Source organism: Epinephelus fuscoguttatus, linkage group LG5, assembly GCF_011397635.1.
Source record: "Epinephelus fuscoguttatus linkage group LG5, E.fuscoguttatus.final_Chr_v1".
Taxonomy (NCBI): Eukaryota; Metazoa; Chordata; class Actinopteri; order Perciformes; family Serranidae; genus Epinephelus; species Epinephelus fuscoguttatus.
Window position 1 is genome coordinate 24,534,169 of NC_064756.1, and position 26,281 is coordinate 24,560,449.

Consider the following 26,281-nt stretch of genomic DNA (forward strand, 5'->3'; position numbering starts at 1 on the left):
TATCAATTTTTGACAAAAATAAATCATTAAACGTAGTACATCATTTCAGTTATAGCACAGAGGTGCTGTATCTGCAGCTTACAAATATTTAACACAACACACCTACTCACTAATACATTCAATAATTATTTTGTGTGTGTGTGTGTGTGTGTGTGTGTGTGTGTGTGTGTGTGTGTGTTTACATGCATAAAAATGGTTACAGCAGCTATTTAGTAATTATTATTTTCACAGTCAGTTTCATTTTGTAATTTGACATTATTTAAAGCACCACTACTTAACTTGTATTTTCTTTGAGTTCTATAACCAATTCATCTCATCTTCTGAATTCCGTCAGACAGGCTACCAACAAGAGTTTTGATAAGGATCTGTCTGTTGCCCCAGCCCACTCTGCTGTGTTTGAGCACTTTGAGTTGGTTTCTCTCCCCTCCCTCGCTGACATTGTGAAATCTTTGAAGCCTACTAACTGTCCTTTGGATGTTGTTCCTGCCAAAATGTTAAAAAGTGCTTTTAATACTGTTGGGCCTGGTCTTTTGGTATTTGTGAACACCTGCCTTAGTTTAGGAGCCGTCCCAGCTGCCTTTAAACACACTGTGGTTAGGCCCCTTCTAAAAAAACCTCATCTTGACTCCTCGGTGTTATCAAATTTTAGACCTGTTTCTCATATGCCCTTTCTCTCTAAAGTTTTAGAGAAAGTTGTTTTTGTACAGTTACGGTCCTTTCTGGAAAACAACTCTGTTTTTGAAAAATTCAATCTGGGTTCAGGTCTCGTCATAGCACTGAGTCTGCCTTGTTAAAGGTGCACAATGATATTGTACTGTCTGTTGATGCCAAGTGCCCTGTTGTCTTAGTTCTGCTAGATCTCACAGCAGCCTTTGATACAGTGGACCATACAGTCCTCCTGTCACGCCTGAATCACTATGTTTGCTTTCGCGGCACTGTATTTAAGTGGTTTACGTCTTATTTGTCCAATAGAACCTTCTCTGTAATGATTGGTGATTCCTGCTCCTCCAGTGCCTCTCTCTCATGTGGGGTCCCGCAAGGTTCTATTCTTGGCCCTATTCTTTTTTCGTTATATATGTAACCACTTGGGTCTATTATAGCCAGGCACAACCTTTCTTTTCATTGTTAAGCAGATGATCTGCAAATCTATCTGCCATTGAAGCCTAGAGGTACTGATGCACAAAGTTCCCTACTTAACTGTATTGCCGACATCAAGCAGTGGTTGGCCCAAAACTTTCTGCATTTAAATGAAGACAAAACAGAGTGCACTGTGTCTGGGGATACTGTGACGACTGGCTTTGGCGCCTTGTCTTCATCGTTCAGTCCTACTGTCAGAAATCTGGGAGTGATCTTTGACAGTTATTTGAAATTTGATAAACAAATTGACAATGTTGTAAAGACAAGCTTTTACCAGTTACGTCTCCTGGCCAAAGTAAAATCATTCTTGAGCCGTCACGACCTGGAGAGAGCTATCCATGCTCTAATTAGCTCCAGACTAGATTACTGCAATGCCATGCACTGTATGTTGGCATCTCCCAGTCTTCTCTTAGCCGCCTTCAACTTGTTCAAAATGCAGCTGCCCGTCTGTTAACTAGCACTAGTAGACGAGAGCACATTACCCTAGTCCTCTATTCTCTCCATTGGCTTCCTGTCCATTTTAGAGTTGATTTTAAACTTTTAATGTTTGTTTTTAAAGCTCTCAATGGCCTTGCCCCATTCTATTTATCTGAGATTTTAACTGTTCGTGAGCATGGCAGGGCTTTGAGGTCATCCAACCAACTTTTGTTGGAAGTGCCCAGGTCTAAGTATAAACACTGGGGTGACCGAGCCTTTTCAGTTGCTGCACCCAGGCTCTGGAATAAGCTCCCCTGCGACATGCGTGCTATCTCTGACCTGGGCCTCTTTAAATCAATACTTAAAACTTATTTATTCAGGATGGCCTTTAATACCCAGTAGTGTGGCAATACTTTTATTCTTTTATTCTTTTTATTCTTTTATTCTGTGTTTTAATTGTATGTTATATTCTGTAAAGCACTTTGGTTGACCTGTGGGTTGTTGTAAAGGGCTATATAAATAAAGTACATTTACATTTACATTTACATTCTGTGCTCAGCATCCGAACTTCCCACCGTCATCCCAGATCAGACCTGTGTCACCAGTAAAGGTGAAGCATACCGAGGCACCACTGCTGTAACTGAATCTGGCAAAACATGCCAGAGGTGGTCGGCTCAGACGCCACACCGACATAGCCGCACACCAGACAACTATCCCGGAAAGTAAGAGCTACTGTAACTGAGAAATTTTGTTTTTCATAAAAGAGGGACCTATGGCATGTTGCCTTTATTGTTCGCTTTGCCTGTGTTGATCGTCATTACTGTCTGTTTTTTGTCAGAGGCCTGGTTAACAACTACTGTCGTAACCCTGGCAATGAGAGGAGACCCTGGTGTTACACTACTGACCCTGACAGCCGCTGGGAGTACTGCAGTGTGCAGAGCTGTGAGGATGCAGCCCGACCAGGTATAACAGTACTCAATTATGATGAGTTTTTTACCCAGTAACGATCACATTAATGACAGTGGAGATGATGGTAGATTGGAGACCACACTGTTGAATAAAGACAAGTGCAGTGCTTGTTGAAAATACACCTGTTTGGAACAGGCCGACTGCTTGGCCTGTGGTATTGGTGCTTGCAGCTTTCAGGTGAACGACTCATACGAGCATCGTCACACTCAACACTGCGCTAGCTTGGGTTCTGAGCAACACACCTGGGCTCCAAACAGCTGGAGATTTATTATGATGTTGACATATGAAAAATGTTGAATAATGTTGCTGTTCTTATTCATTGTACCCTGAAATAACTTACAAAAAGCCCCCAAAGAGCTTTAAAAAATAGCTAAAAAAAAATCATTTGGCTAAAAGCCAATTGTAGAGATGATCTCCTTCTCATAAAACTTGACTGCTTGAATCACCTCTCAGAAATCAAGTTAAATGCCTGACAGTGTAGGATTGGAACAGGACTGGGGTGAACTCCTCCTTTAAAAAATCCATTCTGCGTCTTAAGATATAAACAAATTAGATCAAATAGACATTCCATTCAGTTTCATTGGGTCATTGTATGAATATCAAAGACCTCAACAGCTTTATTGTACGCCTGTTTGACTGAGTCCATGTTATGTTTATGTAGATGTATTAATGCACCCATTTGTGGTTTGACATAATCCGGATCAGAGGATTTTTTCACTTGAGAGTAAAAATGTTAAAATGTGTCTGCTGCACAGGTGCAGAATTATGAGGAAATGTAACCACTAAAGGCATTTACAAGCAATAAGAACTATAGAAAATATGTACATGCACATTTTGAGTAAAGGAGTGAGTTAAGTGCCTCGTGATGTTTAACCACTTCCTGTTGCAGGACCATCAAAATGACAGACTGACTTTGCATCGCAACCCGAGGAAGAAAAGAATACACCATATCATTATTTGACAAAAATAAATCATTAAACGTAGTACATCATTTCAGTTATAGCACAGAGGTGCTGTATCTGCAGCTTACAAATATTTAACACAACACACCTACTCACTAATACATTCAATAACTATTTTGTGTGTGTGTGTGTGTGTGTGTGTGTGTGTGTGTGTGTTTACATGCATAAAAATGGTTACAGCAGCTATTTAGTAATTATTATTTTCACAGTCAGTTTCATTTTGTAATTTGACATTATTTAAAGCACCACTACTTAACTTGTATTTTCTTTGAGTTCTATAACCAATTCATCTCATCTTCTGTGCTCAGCATCCGAACCTCCCACCGTCATCCCAGATCAGACCTGTGTCACCGGTAAAGGTGAAGCATACCGAGGCACCACTGCTGTAACTGAATCTGGCAAAACATGCCAGGGCTGGTCGGCTCAGACGCCACACCAACATAGCCACACACCAGATAACTATCCTGACAAGTAAGAGCTACTGTAACTAAGACATTTTGTTTGTTTCTAAAAGGGGGACCTATGGCATGTTGTCTTTATTGTTTAGTTTGCCCGTTTTTATCATTATTACTGTCTGTTTTTTGTCAGAGGCCTGGATAACAACTACTGTCGTAACCCTGATGATGAGAAGAAACCCTGGTGTTACACTACTGACCCTGACAGGCGCTGGGAGTACTGCAGTGTGCAGAGCTGTGAGGATGCAGCCCGACCAGGTATAACAGTACTCAATTATGATGAGTTTTTTACCCAGTAACGATCACATTAATGACAGTGGAGATGATGGTAGATTAGAGACCACACTGTTGAATAAAGACAAGTGCAGTGCTTGTTGAAAATACACCTGTTTGGAACAGGCCGACTGCTTGGCCTGTGGTATTGGTGCTTGCAGCTTTCAGGTGAGCGACTCATACGAGCATCGTCACACTCAACACTGCGCTAGCTTGGGTTCTGAGCAACACACCTGGGCTCCAAACAGCTGGAGATTTATTATGATGTTGACATATGAAAAATGTTGAATAATGTTGCTGTTCTTATTCATTGTACCCTGAAATAACTTACAAAAAGCCCCCAAAGAGCTTTAAAAAATAGCTAAAAAAAAATCATTTGGCTAAAAGCCAATTTTAGAGATGATCTCCTTCTCATAAAACTTGACTGCTTGAATCACCTCTCAGAAATCAAGTTAAATGCCTGACAGTGTAGGATTGGAACAGGACTGGGGTGAACTCATCCTTTAAAAAATCCATTCGTCTTAAGATATAAACAAATTAGATCAAATAGACATTCCATTCAGTTTCATTGGGTCATTGTATGAATATCAAAGACCTCAACAGCTTTATTGTACGCCTGTTTGACTGAGTCCATGTTATGTTTACGTATGCAGATGTATTAATGCACCCATTTGTGGTTTGACATAATCCGGATCAGAGGATTTTTTTTTTCACTTGAGAGTAAAAATGTTAAAATGTGTCTTGGCTGCACAGGTGCAGAATTATGAGGAAATGTAACCACTAAAGGCATTTACAAGCAATAAGAACTATAGAAAATATGTACATGCACATTTTGAATAAAGGTGTGAGTTAAGTGCCTCGTGATGTTTAACCACTTCCTGTTGCAGGACCATCAAAATGACAGACTGACTTTGCATCGCAACCCGAGGAAGAAAAGAATACACCATATCAATTTTTGACAAAAATAAATCATTAAACGTAGTACATCATTTCAGTTATAGCACAGAGGTGCTGTATCTGCAGCTTACAAATATTTAACACAACACACCTACTCACTAATACATTCAATAATTATTTTGTGTGTGTGTGTGTGTGTGTGTGTGTGTGTTTACATGCATAAAAATGGTTACAGCAGCTATTTAGTAATTATTATTTTCACAGTCAGTTTCATTTTGTAATTTGACATTATTTAAAGCACCACTACTTAACTTGTATTTTCTTTGAGTTCTATAACCAATTCATCTCATCTTCTGAATTCCGTCAGACAGGCTACCAACAAGAGTTTTGATAAGGATCTGTCTGTTGCCCCAGCCCACTCTGCTGTGTTTGAGCACTTTGAGTTGGTTTCTCTCCCCTCCCTCGCTGACATTGTGAAATCTTTGAAGCCTACTAACTGTCCTTTGGATGTTGTTCCTGCCAAAATGTTAAAAAGTGCTTTTAATACTGTTGGGCCTGGTCTTTTGGTATTTGTGAACACCTGCCTTAGTTTAGGAGCCGTCCCAGCTGCCTTTAAACACACTGTGGTTAGGCCCTTCTAAAAAAACCTCATCTTGACTCCTCGGTGTTATCAAATTTTAGACCTGTTTCTCATATGCCCTTTCTCTCTAAAGTTTTAGAGAAAGTTGTTTTTGTACAGTTACGGTCCTTTCTGGAAAACAACTCTGTTTTTGAAAAATTCCAATCTGGGTTCAGGTCTCGTCATAGCACTGAGTCTGCCTTGTTAAAGGTGCACAATGATATTGTACTGTCTGTTGATGCCAAGTGCCCTGTTGTCTTAGTTCTGCTAGATCTCACAGCAGCCTTTGATACAGTGGACCATACAGTCCTCCTGTCACGCCTGAATCACTATGTTTGCTTTCGCGGCACTGTATTTAAGTGGTTTACGTCTTATTTGTCCAATAGAACCTTCTCTGTAATGATTGGTGATTCCTGCTCCTCCAGTGCCTCTCTCTCATGTGGGGTCCCGCAAGGTTCTATTCTTGGCCCTATTCTTTTTTCGTTATATATGTAACCACTTGGGTCTATTATAGCCAGGCACAACCTTTCTTTTCATTGTTAAGCAGATGATCTGCAAATCTATCTGCCATTGAAGCCTAGAGGTACTGATGCACAAAGTTCCCTACTTAACTGTATTGCGACATCAAGCAGTGGTTGGCCCAAAACTTTCTGCATTTAAATGAAGACAAAACAGAGTGCACTGTGTCTGGGGATACTGTGACGACTGGCTTTGGCGCCTTGTCTTCATCGTTCAGTCCTACTGTCAGAAATCTGGGAGTGATCTTTGACAGTTATTTGAAATTTGATAAACAAATTGACAATGTTGTAAAGACAAGCTTTTACCAGTTAAGTCTCCTGGCCAAAGTAAAATCATTCTTGAGCCGTCACGACCTGGAGAGAGCTATCCATGCTCTAATTAGCTCCAGACTAGATTACTGCAATGCCATGCACTGTATGTTGGCATCTCCCAGTCTTCTCTTAGCCGCCTTCAACTTGTTCAAAATGCAGCTGCCCGTCCTGTTAACTAGCACTAGTAGACGAGAGCACATTACCCTAGTCCTCTATTCTCTCCATTGGCTTCCTGTCCATTTTAGAGTTGATTTTAAACTTTTAATGTTTGTTTTTAAAGCTCTCAATGGCCTTGCCCCATTCTATTTATCTGAGATTTTAACTGTTCGTGAGCATGGCAGGGCTTTGAGGTCATCCAACCAACTTTTGTTGGAAGTGCCCAGGTCTAAGTATAAACACTGGGGTGACCGAGCCTTTTCAGTTGCTGCACCCAGGCTCTGGAATAAGCTCCCCTGCGACATGCGTGCTATCTCTGACCTGGGCCTCTTTAAATCAATACTTAAAACTTATTTATTCAGGATGGCCTTTAATACCCAGTAGTGTGGCAATACTTTTATTCTTTTATTCTTTTTATTCTTTTATTCTGTGTTTTAATTGTATGTTATATTCTGTAAAGCACTTTGGTTGACCTGTGGGTTGTTGTAAAGGGCTATATAAATAAAGTACATTTACATTTACATTTACATTCTGTGCTCAGCATCCGAACTTCCCACCGTCATCCCAGATCAGACCTGTGTCACCAGTAAAGGTGAAGCATACCGAGGCACCACTGCTGTAACTGAATCTGGCAAAACATGCCAGAGGTGGTCGGCTCAGACGCCACACCGACATAGCCGCACACCAGACAACTATCCCGGAAAGTAAGAGCTACTGTAACTGAGAAATTTTGTTTTTCATAAAAGAGGGACCTATGGCATGTTGCCTTTATTGTTCGCTTTGCCTGTGTTGATCGTCATTACTGTCTGTTTTTTGTCAGAGGCCTGGTTAACAACTACTGTCGTAACCCTGGCAATGAGAGGAGACCCTGGTGTTACACTACTGACCCTGACAGCCGCTGGGTGCCACGCTGTGAGGATGCAGCCCGACCACGTATAACAGTACTCAATTATGATGAGTTTTTTACCCAGTAACGATCACATTAATGACAGTGGAGATGATGGTAGATTGGAGACCACACTGTTGAATAAAGACAAGTGCAGTGCTTGTTGAAAATACACCTGTTTGGAACAGGCCGACTGCTTGGCCTGTGGTATTGGTGCTTGCAGCTTTCAGGTGAACGACTCATACGAGCATCGTCACCTCAACACTGCGCTAGCTTGGGTTCTGAGCAACACACCTGGGCTCCAAACAGCTGGAGATTTATTATGATGTTGACATATGAAAAATGTTGAATAATGTTGCTGTTCTTATTCATTGTACCCTGAAATAACTTACAAAAAGCCCCCAAAGAGCTTTAAAAAATAGCTAAAAAAAAATCATTTGGCTAAAAGCCAATTGTAGAGATGATCTCCTTCTCATAAAACTTGACTGCTTGAATCACCTCTCAGAAATCAAGTTAAATGCCTGACAGTGTAGGATTGGAACAGGACTGGGGTGAACTCATCCTTTAAAAAATCCATTCTGCGTCTTAAGATATAAACAAATTAGATCAAATAGACATTCCATTCAGTTTCATTGGGTCATTGTATGAATATCAAAGACCTCAACAGCTTTATTGTACGCCTGTTTGACTGAGTCCATGTTATGTTTACGTATGTAGATGTATTAATGCACCCATTTGTGGTTTGACATAATCCGGATCAGAGGATTTTTTTTTTCACTTGAGAGTAAAAATGTTAAAATGTGTCTTGGCTGCACAGGTGCAGAATTATGAGGAAATGTAACCACTAAAGGCATTTACAAGCAATAAGAACTATAGAAAATATGTACATGCACATTTTGAGTAAAGGAGTGAGTTAAGTCCCTCGTGATGTTTAACCACTTCCTGTTGCAGGACCATCAAAATGACAGACTGACTTTGCATCGCAACCCGAGGAAGAAAAGAATACACCATATCATTATTTGACAAAAATAAATCATTAAACGTAGTACATCATTTCAGTTATAGCACAGAGGTGCTGTATCTGCAGCTTACAAATATTTAACACAACACACCTACTCACTAATACATTCAATAACTATTTTGTGTGTGTGTGTGTGTGTGTGTGTGTGTGTGTGTTTACATGCATAAAAATGGTTACAGCAGCTATTTAGTAATTATTATTTTCACAGTCAGTTTCATTTTGTAATTTGACATTATTTAAAGCACCACTACTTAACTTGTATTTTCTTTGAGTTCTATAACCAATTCATCTCATCTTCTGTGCTCAGCATCCGAACCTCCCACCGTCATCCCAGATCAGACCTGTGTCACCGGTAAAGGTGAAGCATACCGAGGCACCACTGCTGTAACTGAATCTGGCAAAACATGCCAGGGCTGGTCGGCTCAGACGCCACACCAACATAGCCACACACCAGATAACTATCCTGACAAGTAAGAGCTACTGTAACTAAGACATTTTGTTTGTTTCTAAAAGGGGGACCTATGGCATGTTGTCTTTATTGTTTAGTTTGCCTGTTTTTATCATTATTACTGTCTGTTTTTTGTCAGAGGCCTGGTTAACAACTACTGTCGTAACCCTGGCAATGAGAGGAGACCCTGGTGTTACACTACTGACCCTGACAGCCGCTGGGAGTACTGCAGTGTGCCACGCTGTGAGGATGCAGCCCGACCAGGTATAACAGTACTCAATTATGATGAGTTTTTTACCCAGTAACGATAACATTAATGACAGTGGAGATGATGGTAGATTAGAGACCACACTGTTGAATAAAGACGAGTGCAGTGCTTGTTGAAAATACACTTGTTTGGAACAGGCCGACTGCTTGGCCTGTGGTATTGGTGCTTGCAGCTTTCAGGTGAACGACTCATACGAGCATCGTCACACTCAACACTGCGCTAGCTTGGGTTCTGAGCAACACACCTGGGCTCCAAACAGCTGGAGATTTATTATGATGTTGACATATGAAAAATGTTGAATAATGTTGCTGTTCTTATTCATTGTACCCTGAAATAACTTACAAAAGCCCCCAAAGAGCTTTAAAAATAGCTAAAAATCATTTGGCTAAAAGCCAATTTTAGAGATGATCTCCTTCTCATAAAACTTGACTGCTTGAATCACCTCTCAGAAATCAAGTTAAATGCCTGACAGTGTAGGATTGGAACAGGACTGGGGTGAACTCATCCTTTAAAAAATCCATTCTGTGTCTTAAGATATAAACAAATTAGATCAAATAGACATTCCATTCAGTTTCATTGGGTCATTGTATGAATATCAAAGACCTCAACAGCTTTATTGTACGCCTGTTTGACTGAGTCCATGTTATGTTTACGTATGTAGATGTATTAATGCACCCATTTGTGGTTTGACATAATCCGGATCAGAGGATTTTTTTTTTTCACTTGAGAGTAAATATGTTAAAATGTGTCTTGGCTGCACAGGTGCAGAAGTATGAGGAAATGTAACCACTAAAGGCATTTACAAGCAATAAGAAGTATAGAAAATATGTACATGCACATTTTGAGTAAAGGAGTGAGTTAAGTCCCTCGTGATGTTTAACCACTTCCTGTTGCAGGACCATCAAAATGACAGACTGACTTTGCATCGCAACCCAAGGAAGAAAAGAATACACCATATCATTATTTGACAAAATAAATCATTAAACGTAGTACATCATTTCAGTTATAGCACAGAGGTGCTGTATCTGCAGCTTACAAATATTTAACACAACACACCTACTCACTAATACATTCAGTAACTATTTTGTGTGTGTGTGTGTGTGTGTGTGTGTGTGTGTGTGTGTGTGTATTTACATGCATAAAAATGGTTACAGCAGCTATTTAGTAATTATTATTTTCACAGTCAGTTTCATTTTGTAATTTGACATTATTTAAAGCACCACTACTTAACTTGTATTTTCTTTGAGTTCTATAACCAATTCATCTCATCTTCTGTGCTCAGCATCCACGCCTCCCTCCATCATCCCAGATCAGACCTGTTTCACTGGTGAAGGTGAAGCATACCGAGGCACCACTGCTGTAACCGAATCTGGCAAAACATGCCAGAGCTGGACGGCTCAGACACCACACCAACATAGCCGCACACCAGACAACTATCCTGACAAGTAAGAGCTACTGAAACTGGAAAATTTTGTATGTTTCTAAAAGAGGGACCTATGGCATGTTGTCTTTATTGTTTGGTTTGTCTGTGTTTATCATTATTACTGTCTGTTGTTTGTCAGAGGCCTGGTTAACAACTACTGTCGTAACCCTGACAATGAGAAGAAACCCTGGTGTTACACTACTGACCCTGACAGCCGCTGGGAGTACTGCAGTGTGCAGAGCTGTGAGGATGCAGTCAGACCAGGTATAACAGTAGTCAATTATGATGGCAGTGGTAATGATGGTAGATTAGAGACCACACTGTTGAATAAAACAAGTGCTTGATCAAAATACACCTGTTTGGAACAGGCCGACTGCTTGGCCTGTGGTATTGGTGCTTGCAGCTTTCAGGTGAATGACTCATACGAGCATCGTCACACTCAACACTGCGCTAGCTTGGGTTCTGAGCAACACACCTGGGCTCCAAACAGCTGGAGATTTATTATGATGTTGACATATGAAAAATGTTGAATAATGTTGCCATTCTTATTCATTGTACCCTGAAATAACTTACAAAAAGCCCCCAAAGAGCTTTAAAAAATAGCTAAAAAAAAAAATCATTTGGCTAAAAGCCAATTTTAGAGATGATCTCCTTCTCATAAAACTTGACTGCTTGAATCACCTCTCAGAAATCAAGTTAAATGTCTGACAGTGTAGGATTGGAACAGGACTGGGGTGAACTCATCCTTTTAAAAATCCATTCTCTGACTTAAGATATAAACAAATCAGATCAAATAGACATTTCATTCAGTGTCATTGGGTCATTGTATGAATATCAAAGACCTCAACAGCTCTATTGTACGTCTGTTTGACTGAGTCCATGTTATTTTTACATATGTCAATGTATTTATGCACCCATTTGTGGTTTGACATAATCCGGATCAGAGGATTTTTTTTTTTTTTTTCAAATGTTAAAATGTGTCTTGGCTGCACAGGTGCAGAATTATGAGGAAATGTAACCACTAAAGGCATTTACAAGCAATAAGAACTATAGAAAATATGTACATGCACATTTTGAATAAAGGTGTGAGTTAAGTGCCTCGTGATGTTTAACCACTTCCTGTTGCAGGACCATCAAAATGACAGACTGACTTTGCATCGCAACCCGAGGAAGAAAAGAATACACCATATCAATTTTTGACAAAAATAAATCATTAAACGTAGTACATCATTTCAGTTATAGCACAGAGGTGCTGTATCTGCAGCTTACAAATATTTAACACAACACACCTACTCACTAATACATTCAATAATTATTTTGTGTGTGTGTGTGTGTGTGTGTGTGTTTACATGCATAAAAATGGTTACAGCAGCTATTTAGTAATTACTATTTTCACAGTCAGTTTCATTTTGTAATTTGACATTATTTAAAGCACCACTACTTAACTTGTATTTTCTTTGAGTTCTATAACCAATTCATCTCATCTTCTGAATTCTGTCAGACAGGCTACCAACAAGAGTTTTGATAAGGATCTGTCTGTTGCCCCAGCCCACTCTGCTGTGTTTGAGCACTTTGAGTTGGTTTCTCTCCCCTCCCTCGCTGACATTGTAAAATCTTTGAAGCCTACTAACTGTCCTTTGGATGTTGTTCCTGCCAAAATGTTAAAAAGTGCTTTTAATACTGTTGGGCCTGGTCTTTTGGTATTTGTGAACACCTCCTTAGTTTAGGAGCCGTCCCAGCTGCCTTTAAACACACTGTGGTTAGGCCCCTTCTAAAAAAACCTCATCTTGACTCCTCGGTGTTATCAAATTTTAGACCTGTTTCTCATATGCCCTTTCTCTCTAAAGTTTTAGAGAAAGTTGTTTTTACAGTTACGGTCCTTTCTGGAAAACAACTCTGTTTTTGAAAAATTCCAATCTGGGTTCAGGTCTCGTCATAGCACTGAGTCTGCCTTGTTAAAGGTGCACAATGATATTGTACTGTCTGTTGATGCCAAGTGCCCTGTTGTCTTAGTTCTGCTAGATCTCACAGCAGCCTTTGATACAGTGGACCATACAGTCCTCCTGTCACGCCTGAATCACTATGTTTGCTTTCGCGGCACTGTATTTAAGTGGTTTACGTCTTATTTGTCCAATAGAACCTTCTCTGTAATGATTGGTGATTCCTGCTCCTCCAGTGCCTCTCTCTCATGTGGGGTCCCGCAAGGTTCTATTCTTGGCCCTATTCTTTTTTCGTTATATATGTAACCACTTGGGTCTATTATAGCCAGGCACAACCTTTCTTTTCATTGTTAAGCAGATGATCTGCAAATCTATCTGCCATTGAATCCTAGAGGTACTGATGCACAAAGTTCCCTACTTAACTGCATTGCCGACATCAAGCAGTGGTTGGCCCAAAACTTTCTGCATTTAAATGAAGACAAAACAGAGTGCATTGTGTCTGGGGATACTGTGACGACTGGCTTTGGCACCTTGTCTTCATCGTTCAGTCCTACTGTCAGAAATCTGGGAGTGATCTTTGACAGTTATTTGAAATTTGATAAACAAATTGACAATGTTGTAAAGACAAGCTTTTACCAGTTACGTCTCCTGGCCAAAGTAAAATCATTCTTGAGCCATCACGACCTGGAGAGAGCTATCCATGCTCTAATTAGCTCCAGACTAGATTACTGCAATGCACTGTATGTTGGCATCTCCCAGTCTTCTCTTAGCCGCCTTCAACTTGTTCAAAATGCAGCTGCCCGTCTGTTAACTAGCACTAGTAGACGAGAGCACATTACCCTAGTCCTCTATTCTCTCCATTGGCTTCCTGTCCATTTTAGAGTTGATTTTAAACTTTTAATGTTTGTTTTTAAAGCTCTCAATGGCCTTGCCCCATTCTATTTATCTGAGATTTTAACTGTTTGTGAGCATGGCAGGGCTTTGAGGTCATCCAACCAACTTTTGTTGGAAGTGCCCAGGTCTAAGTATAAACATTGGGGTGACCGAGCCTTTTCAGTTGCTGCACCCAGGCTCTGGAATAAGCTCCCCTGCGACATGCGTGCTATCTCTGACCTGGGCCTCTTTAAATCAATACTTAAAACTTATTTATTCAGGATGGCCTTTAATACCCAGTAGTGTGGCAATACTTTTATTCTTTTATTCTTTTTATTCTTTTATTCTGTGTTTTAATTGTATGTTATATTCTGTAAAGCACTTTGGTTGACCTGTGGGTTGTTGTAAAGGGCTATATAAATAAAGTACATTTACATTTACATTTACATTCTGTGCTCATCATCCGAACTTCCCACCGTCATCCCAGATCAGACCTGTGTCACCAGTAAAGGTGGAGCATACCGAGGCACCACTGCTGTAACTGAATCTGGCAAAACATGCCAGAGGTGGTCGGCTCAGACGCCACACCGACATAGCCGCACACCAGACAACTATCCCGGAAAGTAAGAGCTACTGTAACTGAGAAATTTTGTTTTTCATAAAAGAGGGACCTATGGCATGTTGCCTTTATTGTTCGCTTTGCCTGTGTTGATCGTCATTACTGTCTGTTTTTTGTCAGAGGCCTGGTTAACAACTACTGTCGTAACCCTGGCAATGAGAGGAGACCCTGGTGTTACACTACTGACCCTGACAGCCGCTGGGAGTACTGCAGTGTGCAGAGCTGTGAGGATGCAACCCGACCAGGTATAACAGTACTCAATTATGAGGTTTTTACCCAGTAACGATCACATTAATGACAGTGGAGATGATGGTAGATTAGAGACCACACTGTTGAATAAAGACAAGTGCAGTGCTTGTTGAAAATACACCTGTTTGGAACAGGCCGACTGCTTGGCCTGTGGTATTGGTGCTTGCAGCTTTCAGGTGAACGACTCATACGAGCATCGTCACACTCAACACTGCGCTAGCTTGGGTTCTGAGCAACACACCTGGGCTCCAAACAGCTGGAGATTTATTATGATGTTGACATATGAAAAATGTTGAATAATGTTGCTATTGTTATTCGTTGTACCCTGAAATAACTTACAAAAAGCCCCCAAAGAGCTTTAAAAAATAGCTAAAAAAAAAATCATTTGGCTAAAAGCCAATTTTAGAGATGATCTCCTTCTCATAAAACTTGACTGCTTGAATCACCTCTAAGAAGTCAAGTTAAATGCCTGACAGTGTAGGATTGGAACAGGACTGGGGTGAACTCATCCTTTAAAAAATCCATTCTGCGTCTTAAGATATAAACAAATTAGATCAAATAGACATCCCATTCAGTTTCATTGGGTCATTGTATGAATATCAAAGACCTCAACAGCTTTATTGTACGCCTGTTTGACTGAGTCCATGTTATGTTTACGTATGCAGATGTATTAATGCACCCATTTGTGGTTTGACATAATCTGGATCAGAGGATTTTTTTTTTCACTTGAGAGTAAAAATGTTAAAATGTGTCTTGGCTGCACAGGTGCAGAATTATGAGGAAATGTAACCACTAAAGGCATTTACAAGTGTTGGACTAAGAGTCTCATCCTACTCTCTAATGTGCTATGTGTGAGCTTAGTCCTGCGTGTTCTTTAGTGAAGCAATAGGAGAAGATATTCGGTCTCAGTTAATGTAGTTTATTAAGCAGTAAAGGAATAAAATTACAGAGCTCTGGGTCTCAACTTCACGTCCCTGACGAATAACAAAGGTGTGTCAGTTCACGAAGTCTGACCTCCCGTCCTTTCCCTGACCCAGTATATTTGAGCGTAACAGAGTGTCATTGTGCACGCAAGGCGTTGTCCTCTTCTCATTGGCAGTTCCACTTCCTCCTTCACCACACCACGCCCCTGCCTCGTGTTAATCTGACTCCTTCCCGCTGGCGGTGGGGGCGTGGTTCCTGTTTTGAAAGACAACAGAACAACACAACTCCCTACACGTGCTGTACCTTACTATCTGTACATCACTTTCTATTCTTTTTACCATATATGAAACTAATTATCTAAGCATTGTGGTATGTGCTCCTCAGACTTCATGTCTCTTCCTCTCCTGCACTTCTCCACTTCTGCAAAGCAAACACATTCAGATCAGCTGAAATCATCTCAGTATTCTCATTGTTCACATATCTAAAACTTATATAGTGAAACACAACTGATAGTAAAACACATAAAATCAGTCTATTCCCAACACAATAAGAACACATAAGAACTATAGAAAATATGTACATGCACATTTGGAGTAAAGGTGTGAGTTAAGTGCCTCGTGATGTTTAACCACTTCCTGTTGCAGGACCATCAAAATGACAGACTGACTTTGCATCGCAACCCGAGGAAGAAAAGAATACACCATATTATGATTTGACAAAAATAAATCATTAAATTTAGTACATCATTTCAGTTATAGCACAGAGGTGCTGTATCTGCAGCTTACAAATATTTAACACAACACACCTTCTCACTGAGACATTCAATAATTATTCTGTATGCGTGCATGCATGCGTGTGTGTGTGTGTATTTACATGCATAAAAATGGTTACAGCAGCTATTTAGTAATTATTATTTTCACAGTCAGTTTCATTTTGTAATTCGACATTATTTAAAGCACCACTACTTAAATTGTATTTTCTTTGAGTTCTATAACCAATTCATGTCATCTTCTTTGCTCAGCATCCGAACCTCCCACCGTCATCCCAGATCAGACCTGTTTCACCGGTAAAGGTGAAGCATACCGAGGCACCACTGCTGTAACTGAATCTGGCAAAACATGCCAGAGCTGGTCGGCTCAGACACCACACCAACACAGCCGCACGCCGGACAAATATCCCGGAAAGTAAGAGCTACTGTAACTGAAAAATGTTGTTCTTGATAAAAGAGGGACCTATGGCATGTTGCCTTTATTGTTTGGTTTGCCTTTGTTTATCATTATTACTGTCTGTTGTTTGTCAGAGGCCTGGATAACAATTACTGTCGTAACCCCGACAATGAGAGGAGACCCTGGTGTTACACTACTGACCCTAACAGCCGCTGGGAGTACTGCAGTGTACCACGCTGTGGGGATGCAGCCGGACCAGGTATAACAGTACTCAATGGTGATGATTTCTCACCAGTTTACAATAACATTAATGACAGTGGTGATGATGGTAAATTAAAAGATCACACTCATAGACGAGTGCAGTGCTCAATCACAACACAGCTGTTCGTAGCGGGTCGACTGCTTGGCCTGTGGTATTGTATTGGTTGCTGCATACACCAAAAATTTTGGGAACAATACTAGTCGTCACACAGAGACACTTTTTGTTTGGAATCTATGTGTCACACGGGGACACCCAAAATGTTGTGATCTAGGCACCAGTGCTATGTTTACATGGCACTATTTGTTGTAACTTAAGCCTTAACATGGGCTTGACCTCGTAATAGATCTCCAACTAAAGTATCAAATTGTATCTAAAAAAATTAATAATAATTATTAATAATTTTCAATTATGTTCAACAATGTGACTTAATTTATATTAAATCACCTGGTGGGGCACCATTCCCGAATAGGAAAACATGATAGCCAGTTACAGATATCAGTCTCATAAAGTTCACTAAACTATCAATTTGGAATTTTGATTAATAATTAAATTAATAACCATAACCAAAATTAATAGTAAAGCCTGAAGGATTTCAGAGTTCTTGACATAGCATAGGTTGACTATTCATTCACTCTTGTGCAACAACTAATAGACAGCAGGTATGATTCCAGAAATATATTTATTCATAAAGGAAGGAAGCAAAGCAAAACAAGACACACAAATTCTATCTAACTTACTATACAAGCGTGGTGTGTGTGTGTGTGTGTGTGTGTGTTTACTTGTGTGGACCAACCCCTGACAAACAACCTTTCTTGTGAGGACATTTTTCCTTGTGAGGACATGTTTCCTGGGCCACACAAGGAAAATGCTTAGATGAGCTCCTTTAGTCCCAATGAGTGATCTGTATAAGTTTCAGAGGAAGTCCTCATTGACATAGTAAAGTGAAAAGTGTGTGTGCATGTGCGTTCTCTTGGGCTCCCCCTACTGAACACACTCATGAACTGCAGGTGAAATTTGATACAGATGGTGAAGGAGCAATCCAATTTTCTGATTGGCTAATGCTGGGTACACATTACAGGATAATCAGGCTGATTTTTGTCCCAGTCTCCCCCTTACAATCAAAGCCAGCAAAGGCCCGATTGTCTGATGTTTCCAAATGACATCGTGTCTGATTTTCCTGTGGTGTGGGGTGTGTTAAGAGTGATCTTGTCCAGTCCAATCCGCTTGGAAGGCCTCGGAAGGAGAGATCGTAAATAATGAACAAATATTTGCGACCAGAAATCCTGTAGTGAGTGGGGTGTTCCGAGAGGAGCCGAGCACGTACAGTGTGTAATGTCACGTGTACCGGACCAACAGCCAATCAAGACTGTTGGCAACTAGTGTAGGTACAGCAACCTAGCAGGCTGGGGTGGGAAATACACTTTAGTGTCGGCGGCAGTGTGTGTTGCACTTAACGTTTCATCCAAAACTTACCACAACAGAACGGACAAAGAGAAGAGTTGGACCAAAATTACTGCTGTAATGGATGTACCCGGTAAGTAATCGCTAACAGCTAGCTAACCACATTTAGCATCATCATAACAGTGGCTTCAGGATAGATTAGATCGTGTATGCGTCTTCACCTATGAATCAAAATCAAATTTATCAATCTAAATTATTCAACCCCTTCATGGTTGTGAGAAGGGTGAAACGGTTCATTAAAAAATCCGTCCCATTCTGCTGAAGAATCGGTTAGTGTGCGGTGTGCTCCGTAGTTCATCTTGTTGCACACCACACACTATAAGATCAGAAGAGAGAGATCTTGTGCGATCTGTCTTTTGTTATGATCAAGTGTGCGGTCTCTAAATCTGTGAAGGTTTGAAAAATCCTGTAATGTGTGCCAGCCTGTAGGCTGAGAAATTTTGTGATTGGCTGTTTTAGTCATGTGAGAACATGACTGTGGGACTGTACAGGAACAAAATGAAGACCTGAGGCAGGCAGTACATTTAAACTGGAAAAACAGCAAATAGAGTATTTGTCGCATCTAACAATTTAATTATATTATAAATTATATTGAAATATTATATTAGAATAACAAACAATGAAGAAACAAATAACATCAGTACTACTTATACAGGTACTGCTGCTTCCTCTATTAGTACAAGTAGTATGCATACTACTACAAATAATACTACTACAAATAGCACACATAAGGCCTGTTTCCACTGAAGAAGTTCCTGGTACTATTTGGGGGGCAGGAACTTTACAGGAATGTCCTCTTGCTCGGCCCTCTCAACCGCCGTGTCTCCACTGAGAGGGCGGAGTAGGAGGAAGGTTCCTGTAAAGTTACCGGGCTCTGGATGTGACGTAATCGTTGCGCGACCATTTTGACTGGGGTGACGAGTTTTAAAAATGCCGGCTATTTTGTTGCTTTCTGTTGACATCACATCCCGCCTTGAGTATATCCAATCAGCACCAAGTAAACCCCAAGCCCCACCCAGGAGTTTTTCGGGGCCGTTCTGAGTACCTACTCCGAGGCAGGGACTTGTTTAGCCCCTATAAAAGTTCCGGAACTCTGTCCTTTAGGGGTGGTTCCTGCGGTGGAGACACGCACGCAAGTGTTGGGCGAGTTACATCCAAAATATAATACATTATATATTATTAGTTACTGTCATTTGAAAGTAATTAATTACATTACAATATTACTATCTCTGAATTGTAATGCATTACACTACTTTTGCATTACTTCTGAGTTACTTTCAACAAAATAGCCGCAGAAATATATGACTAAGCATTTAAAATGCTAAAATGCAGATTGTTGTAGCTGATTATTTACATTCAGTGGAGGGTGATGTAACATAATGACTGTGTAGGCCCCTAAAGCTACTAACAATTTAATATAATAGGCACAGTAAAGGCTCATGGTGCAATACAATAAGTAACAATGACTGTCATACAAGCAGACAAAGGATCAAAGTCTGTAAGTTATGATAGAGATGCTGCAAATATTTAAAGTCTTGACCTATTCATATGAAACAAAATAGAGCTAGAGCCCACTATAACATAACCTATAGCCTTATGATATGACAAACACACAATCTCTTTTTCTTTTAGTTTCTATTGTTTTATTCTCTTTTAATTCAAACAGCACAAAGATGCCATGCACTGAATGGACATAACTTCTGCTTTATGAAAAATCAAAAAGTGCTTTTGGAGGACTAGACCTCAAGGAACATGGCTCAGTTATTTCAGTCCAACAAAAATTAACATGTAATTTAAACATAGCCTACAACTGCTAATCAATAAAACACAGGCCAGAGAAACCAGGCAATTTGCCAAGAAAATGGCTAAAACGTAGGCTACCACAGAAAGGCTGGTAAAATTTCAATCACTTATAGCTAGAACTCTAGCTAAAGCACATATTTCAAGAATACTGAAAATAAAATAAAAGTGCATGGGCCTATTAGACAAATAGGAAATACAGCTCAGTCATTTCACTCCCAACTTCACAAAAAAATGTAAGATTGGATAAATAAATAAACATAAAATTGAAAATAAAAAATGAATGCTTAACAGGAAACCTGTTGCTGCCAAATGGCCTATACAACAGAGGTAGCATGCAGCCTAGAAGGCTGGTAAAGTAAACAGAACTATGAAGGCAGTTATGGCCTGGACATAGCCTACTTGTGGTTCTAGGGTGCGGTGGGGGGAGACTAGCCTATTCCACCACCCACTTGACTGAAATATCTGTTGAAGCGCATCAGGAGAAGGCGCTGAAAGCATCCATCACTAAGACGGTTGCGTTTTGGGGTGAGCACAAGATTCCCAAGACTGAAAAGTCTTTCTACTGGTGCACTGGATGGTGTTGGGGTGTTATAGCGGAGTGCAATTTTTTTAATCCTTGGAAACATGTGCAGGCTTTCCATCACAGGGGCAGAACTGAGATAAGACATCACCTCTGTTTCCACTGACATGGATGCATCAGCTGTGGCACTGGGCTGTACATCGAAAGAAAAAAAGTCATCCTCGCTGGAGGCAACAGCAGCAGGTTGAGGGGGATCGGGCATCAGGGCTGTAGGCTCTTCTGTTGTTAGGGAGCGGCACTCCATTGTGAGGAGGAACTTGATGTGGTCTCTTCTGGCTTCTTCTTTTACCCAGTGCAGCTTGAACTTTGGCAGTGAGACAGCAGCCAGAAGTGCATCCTTGGAATCAATCGTCGCAGCAAATCGAGGTTTGATTGCTCCCACAATAACTTCAGGCAGCCCAGTGGTCATTTGCGATAGGCCCTGTGTCATTACTAAGGTTTTGGCCATCAAAACTTCGAGTGTTGGTTGAAGTGTTCCAAAAAAGCAAGTGTCCTCACCCTGTAGGATGTCCAATGCAACTGTGAAAGACTTCATAATGTAACAATATTCCTTGAGAAATTGGTATTCCCTGTCATTCATACATTTAATCTGAAGCTGTGTGCATAGGCTATTGGTGTCAGTGAGGGGCATTTCTATGACAAGAGCATAGGCGTTAAAGAATGAGTTCCACCGTGTTGCTGTGGGGACAATCAACTTTCTTTCACTGACCTCTTCCAGGCACTCTGATGCGATGGTGGAGCGGCTGGCCCTTGTCCACAGTGCTGAGCACTTAGCTGTAGCACTACGATACACAGCCCTTGATTCTGGATTAGATACCAGCCAATTAACAACCTCATTGTTTGCAATGAGACTGAGTGTATGGGCTGCACATCTATGGTGGGGAGGCAGTACACATTGTCCATGCTGCGCATCATCAGCAGTAAGCAGCACACTATGAAGGTCTGTAAACTCCACCTCACCATCGCCCTCCTCCTCCTCCTCCTCCTCCAACTCCACTTGATGCTGCTGATGCTCCTTGAATGCCTTTACAAAGTTGCTCCCATTGTCCGTCACACATGCAGTCACTTTATTGTAGGTCAGTCCATATTGAGAGAAAATGTCTTCTAGCTCTGTTGCAATTGCATCATATGTGTGTCGACCCCTAAATCTTTTACAAGCTATTGCAGCCTTCTTTCATGCCAAGGTACCTGCATCAATCCAGTGCACAGTGACCCCCATGAAACTTTTGTTGTTGGCACTCCATATGTCTGCTGTTGTTGACACATACTGCTGGGCTTCGAGTGTTTTCTTCAGCTCCTTCTCCATGACAGCATATGCCTTGTCCAAATCTTTGGCAAATGTTTTTCTGTCAGGCAGTACGTGCTGAAAAATTAAGAAGATAGCTAGATGTTAAACACATGCTGTGTTTAAATTGGTCAGACTATATTCCGATACCCGTTAAAAAAAAAAAAAAATGAACATGAGGTGCACAGATTCACTTCTCCTCAACAGCATGGACTCGCCATTTAGGTTGTTATTTAAAATAATAACAAGGTAGATGGCCGCATGGCCCACTCTCTATGACAACGTTAGCTTACCTTGTCATTGCTGGTGTTCACTGGGATTTTGCTGACAAGCTTTCTGAACGCTGGCGATTCTACCGTTGATAGGGAGTGCATGTCTTCCACAATATATTCTGCCACCAGTCTCCTCACTTCTCTGGCTTCAAGAACCATGGTAGACTGAGAGAAACTTAACTTTTGTTGCTTTGTCTGTCCCATATGCTCGTCCTCTTTTTTCTTTCTCTTCGCCGCAGGTGCATCTCTCTCTCTCTCAGCTTAGTGTTAGCGTGGCACCGGTCCAGGTGTTTCTTTAAGTTACTCGTGCTATTTTTTGACGTCAAGAGTTCCCTCGGTGTCGCACACAGATCAAATTTTACAATTATGTTTTTCTCCTTCTCTCTGAGGAACTGAAAATAATGGGCGAATGTCCATCACGCAAATGTAGAGTCCAGCGTCGTGTCTGTTGTCATCTCAGCCTCAGCGAATTTCAGCAACAGGAAATAGCTCTTACTCACGGCTTTTTTTCTGTTGTCGGGATGTCTCGCGAGTCGCGGTGTTGGTGAATTCTTAAGAAAACAACAGCTAATCGGGTTAAAATGCATTGTAACGCCCGTTACTTAGATTGTAACGGGTAAAATATTACCGAAAATGTATTAGTAATGCATTATATTACTGCGTTACAGCAAATAGTAATACATTACTGTAATTGCGTTACTTTTGTAACGCGTTACTCCCAACACTGCGCACCAATGGCCCCGGCCCCATAAAATTACCCCGAAGTTCCTGCGGTGGAAACGGGCCTATAGTATAATTGCTAGCAGTGGTGGAATGTAACTAAGTACATTTACTAGTACTGCACTCTGAGGTTCTTTACTTGAGTCTTTTCTTTTCATGGCATTTCTACTCCACTACATCTCAGAGGAAAATTTGTACTTTTTACTTTAGTTACTAGTTACTATCAGTGTTGGGTAAGGGTTACTTTAAAAGTAATCAAAGTACGTTACTGCGTTACTTTTTTAGAAAAAAGTAACCAATTACTTTACTGCGTTACTCCCTGAGTAAAGTAACTAAATTAATTTAAAAGTACTTCCAACGTTACTTCCTGAGAAAAGTAACTCAAGCACTTTTAAAGCACTTTTGAGTATTCTACATTTCCTATTGGGCAATGGCCCACAGGGCGCTAAGCCTACATTTTTTTGTCTCCAAAATTAAAGTTATGGACCACTTGCCCTTCACTGAGATCCAATTCTCCCATCACAGCCGTCACTTTGACCAGTAGAAACACAGAACGATCTGCTGCCGTAGACAACTGTATGACAACAACACCCCAGCATTTTTAATATTTCCTCTAGGGATGTTACCACACAGAGTAAAAGGGGGAAATGACGGTGTGAAACAGCAGAGGCACTTTGTCAACCTGCTGAGTTAACGTTACTGTCATTAGCATCAAGCTAGCAAACAATGGTACATCCTCACGGTTGGACATAAAGTAATAACATTAACAAATAGCGAATAATAGTGAAAGTAATAAAAATAGGACAAGAATAACCCGATGACATCACACACGTCATGAAAGACGACCGGGGATAATTGGTGAGTACCAGCGTGTAGCGTGTACCAGGCATAATGCAAGCCCTAAGTCTGAAATATGTCTGTCAGCGAGTCCTACTCCACCTATTTAGACTCCACTGTAGACAACGGCAGCATTTCTCCGACCACATAGCGAGCCACTAGCTCCATGGCTTCTTTCAGACTGATAGGTTTAACGTTATCTCCGTTATTAGAACCAAACGACAGCCGTTGCTGTTTCGGAGCTGAAGGACCAGCGTTCTAAAAGTAATGGAAGTAACTGATGTCTTGTTTGAAAATGTACTTAAGTATTTGATTACTCAAACAGCAAACTAACATGTTAGGTTACTCGTTCCTGCAAAAAGTAATCAAAGTACTCTAACACGTTACTTTGTAACGCCTTATACCCACCTCTGGTTACTATACAGATTCAGATTTTCTGCATATAAAGCATACATAGAGCTTATGAAATATTTTTATACATTTAACTACCCAACAGCACATATTCATTCACAAATCATAGCATTGGCCAGCTCTGACTAAGGTCCAACAACTATACTGCTGTGTTCCATAGAATTTCATGCAACAGTTTCAGATTTTCTTCATTTTCAGGCTGGTTTTGTGGATTTGCAATGAGTCATGGTTAAACTTTGGGTCTGGAGGACATGGGATTGTGATACTCATTACCCGGCGAGGTTGGAAGGAGATCTTGTCCTTTCCAAAGCCAAAATCAAACCCTGAAAGTGTAGGCTGCATTCTGCTTTAGACACCTAAAAACAGGTCTATATGAAAAAAACAAAAAAAAACAATAATAGTTCAAGTGTTCGCTATATTAAGAATATTTTTTACTGCTTTACCTTGCTGTCAGCCTTTTCTGACAAGAAACTGAAGTTATATCACTAGTTAAAATCGCTGTCTCCCCAGCACCAGACTCACTTGACAAAAACAGTAATTTTACATAGCAAAACACAGGGGTTGCTGATCTACTGCTGCCTCGATCAGTTAGATTGTTTGTGTTATTTTAAGACTTTGGTGTTTGGAAGGGTTAGTTTGGATTCACCAAAGTCACACTAGAAGACTACCAAACAAACTGATCAAGGCAGCCGTAGACCATACTCCGTGTTCTGTGAGGTAAAATTACTGTTTTTGTCAATGGAGTCTGGTGACAGGGAGAGTGATTTAATGAGCTACATAACTTGGGTTTCCCATTAGAAAAGGCTGTCTGGCAGCAAGGTAAAGCAGTGAAAATGTATAATATAGCATACACGTTTAGTGGCCTTTTTTTAGGGGGCTAAAATACATTAAATCCTTCTTAAATCCTTCAAACACATGTTGTAGTCCCTTCTGTCTGCTTCTCTCTGAAATCACTGTTTACTTGAGTTACTAGTTACTTGACAGAAACAGTAATTCTACCTCACAGAACACAGGGGTTGTTGTCTACTGCTACTCTCAGTACTACTTAAGTGTTACTACTGAAATACTATGCTCTTATGTTTTGAGTTGCACCTAGGCATCCAGAAGTTGAACAGAAAAATCTGTCTTCTTATATAGGCTTTAACCAGAATTTTAGAAATACTTAGGTCACAAGGTCAAGCCACCTTTGACACCAGTTGCTTAAAATGATTTTCTGCAACTTTTTTTCTCTTCATTTAAATTTTTTTCAACATATAGTTTTTTTTTTAAAACATAGTTAATCTAATTAGTTAACTTCCCAGACTTTTAGCCTTGTGTGTATTATATCGAATTGAATGGTAAAATATCTACGTCCAAGTTGAGCAATTTTGTAAGGTAATGGTGAGGACAACTACAAATTTCACCTGGTGAAACAGCCTGCTTATAGCTTTCTCAAAAAAGCCTCACAAACATCCTGTATTACTAGCAAGTATTACTTTGGATATATCCAAAATATTTTTTTTGCATGTAATTTTGTAAAAAATGTAGGCTTGTATAATTTTTTTAGTTCAAAGTGTTCAAAGCAGATAAAGCAGAGTGACCTTCATCTAATTTATCTGCTTTCTAGTTCATTTCTCATGCTCATTCATGTTACCATGCTTTACAAATCTCTCTTGTCATTTCAGATCCTATTTTTCACCTGTCCACCAGTTGTAGAGTTATTCCCGCCCTAACCCATCACCTAATCAGTCTCCTGACCCACTGACCTGCTTCCTAAAAACTCTCCAGCCTTTTGATCAACCTGTCTGTGTGCATGGACTCTTGCCTGTTTTTGAGACCTCCTTGTGTTACATAACCCATTTTGTGTGTCTGACTGTATTACTGGTGCAAATATCCTGTGCAATTATCCATCATGGCCACATCTGTATAGTAACAGGTGTATATAGTGTATACAGCTTTTATAGTTTGATTTTATTTTTATTTTTACCTTGTTTTTGTCTAATTTAACACTCAATCACTTTTTTCTTTGCATTTGACTCTTGACCTGCTGGAACAATTGAATCTCGCCAGTGTGGGAAGTTTGTCTATCTCTTATTTTTTTTATATAATTATTGATCAACTAAAGAGTGTCTTTGTCAC

At 40.3% G+C, this 26,281-nt stretch overlaps 1 protein-coding gene and 1 long non-coding RNA gene across 2 annotated transcripts in view; both read left to right on the forward strand.

Annotated features, from left to right (window-relative positions):
* Positions 1-14,476, forward strand: part of LOC125888557 (apolipoprotein(a)-like) — a 39,800-nt gene extending 25,324 nt beyond the window's left edge. Inside the window, exons 8-13 of the mRNA XM_049575960.1 lie at positions 2,114-2,276; positions 2,393-2,517; positions 7,257-7,419; positions 9,210-9,334; positions 14,062-14,197; positions 14,314-14,476. Of these exons, the coding sequence (XP_049431917.1) occupies positions 2,114-2,276; positions 2,393-2,517; positions 7,257-7,419; positions 9,210-9,334; positions 14,062-14,197; positions 14,314-14,476 (875 nt within the window). The remainder of the gene's footprint in view (positions 1-2,113; positions 2,277-2,392; positions 2,518-7,256; positions 7,420-9,209; positions 9,335-14,061; positions 14,198-14,313) is intronic.
* A 1,911-nt stretch (positions 14,477-16,387) lies between these two features.
* LOC125888810 (uncharacterized) lies at positions 16,388-25,846 on the forward strand. Its single transcript, XR_007449368.1, has 3 exons — positions 16,388-16,550; positions 16,667-16,791; positions 25,828-25,846. It is a non-coding gene; the product is annotated as an uncharacterized LOC125888810 (long non-coding RNA).
* Positions 25,847-26,281: the final 435 nt, after the last annotated feature.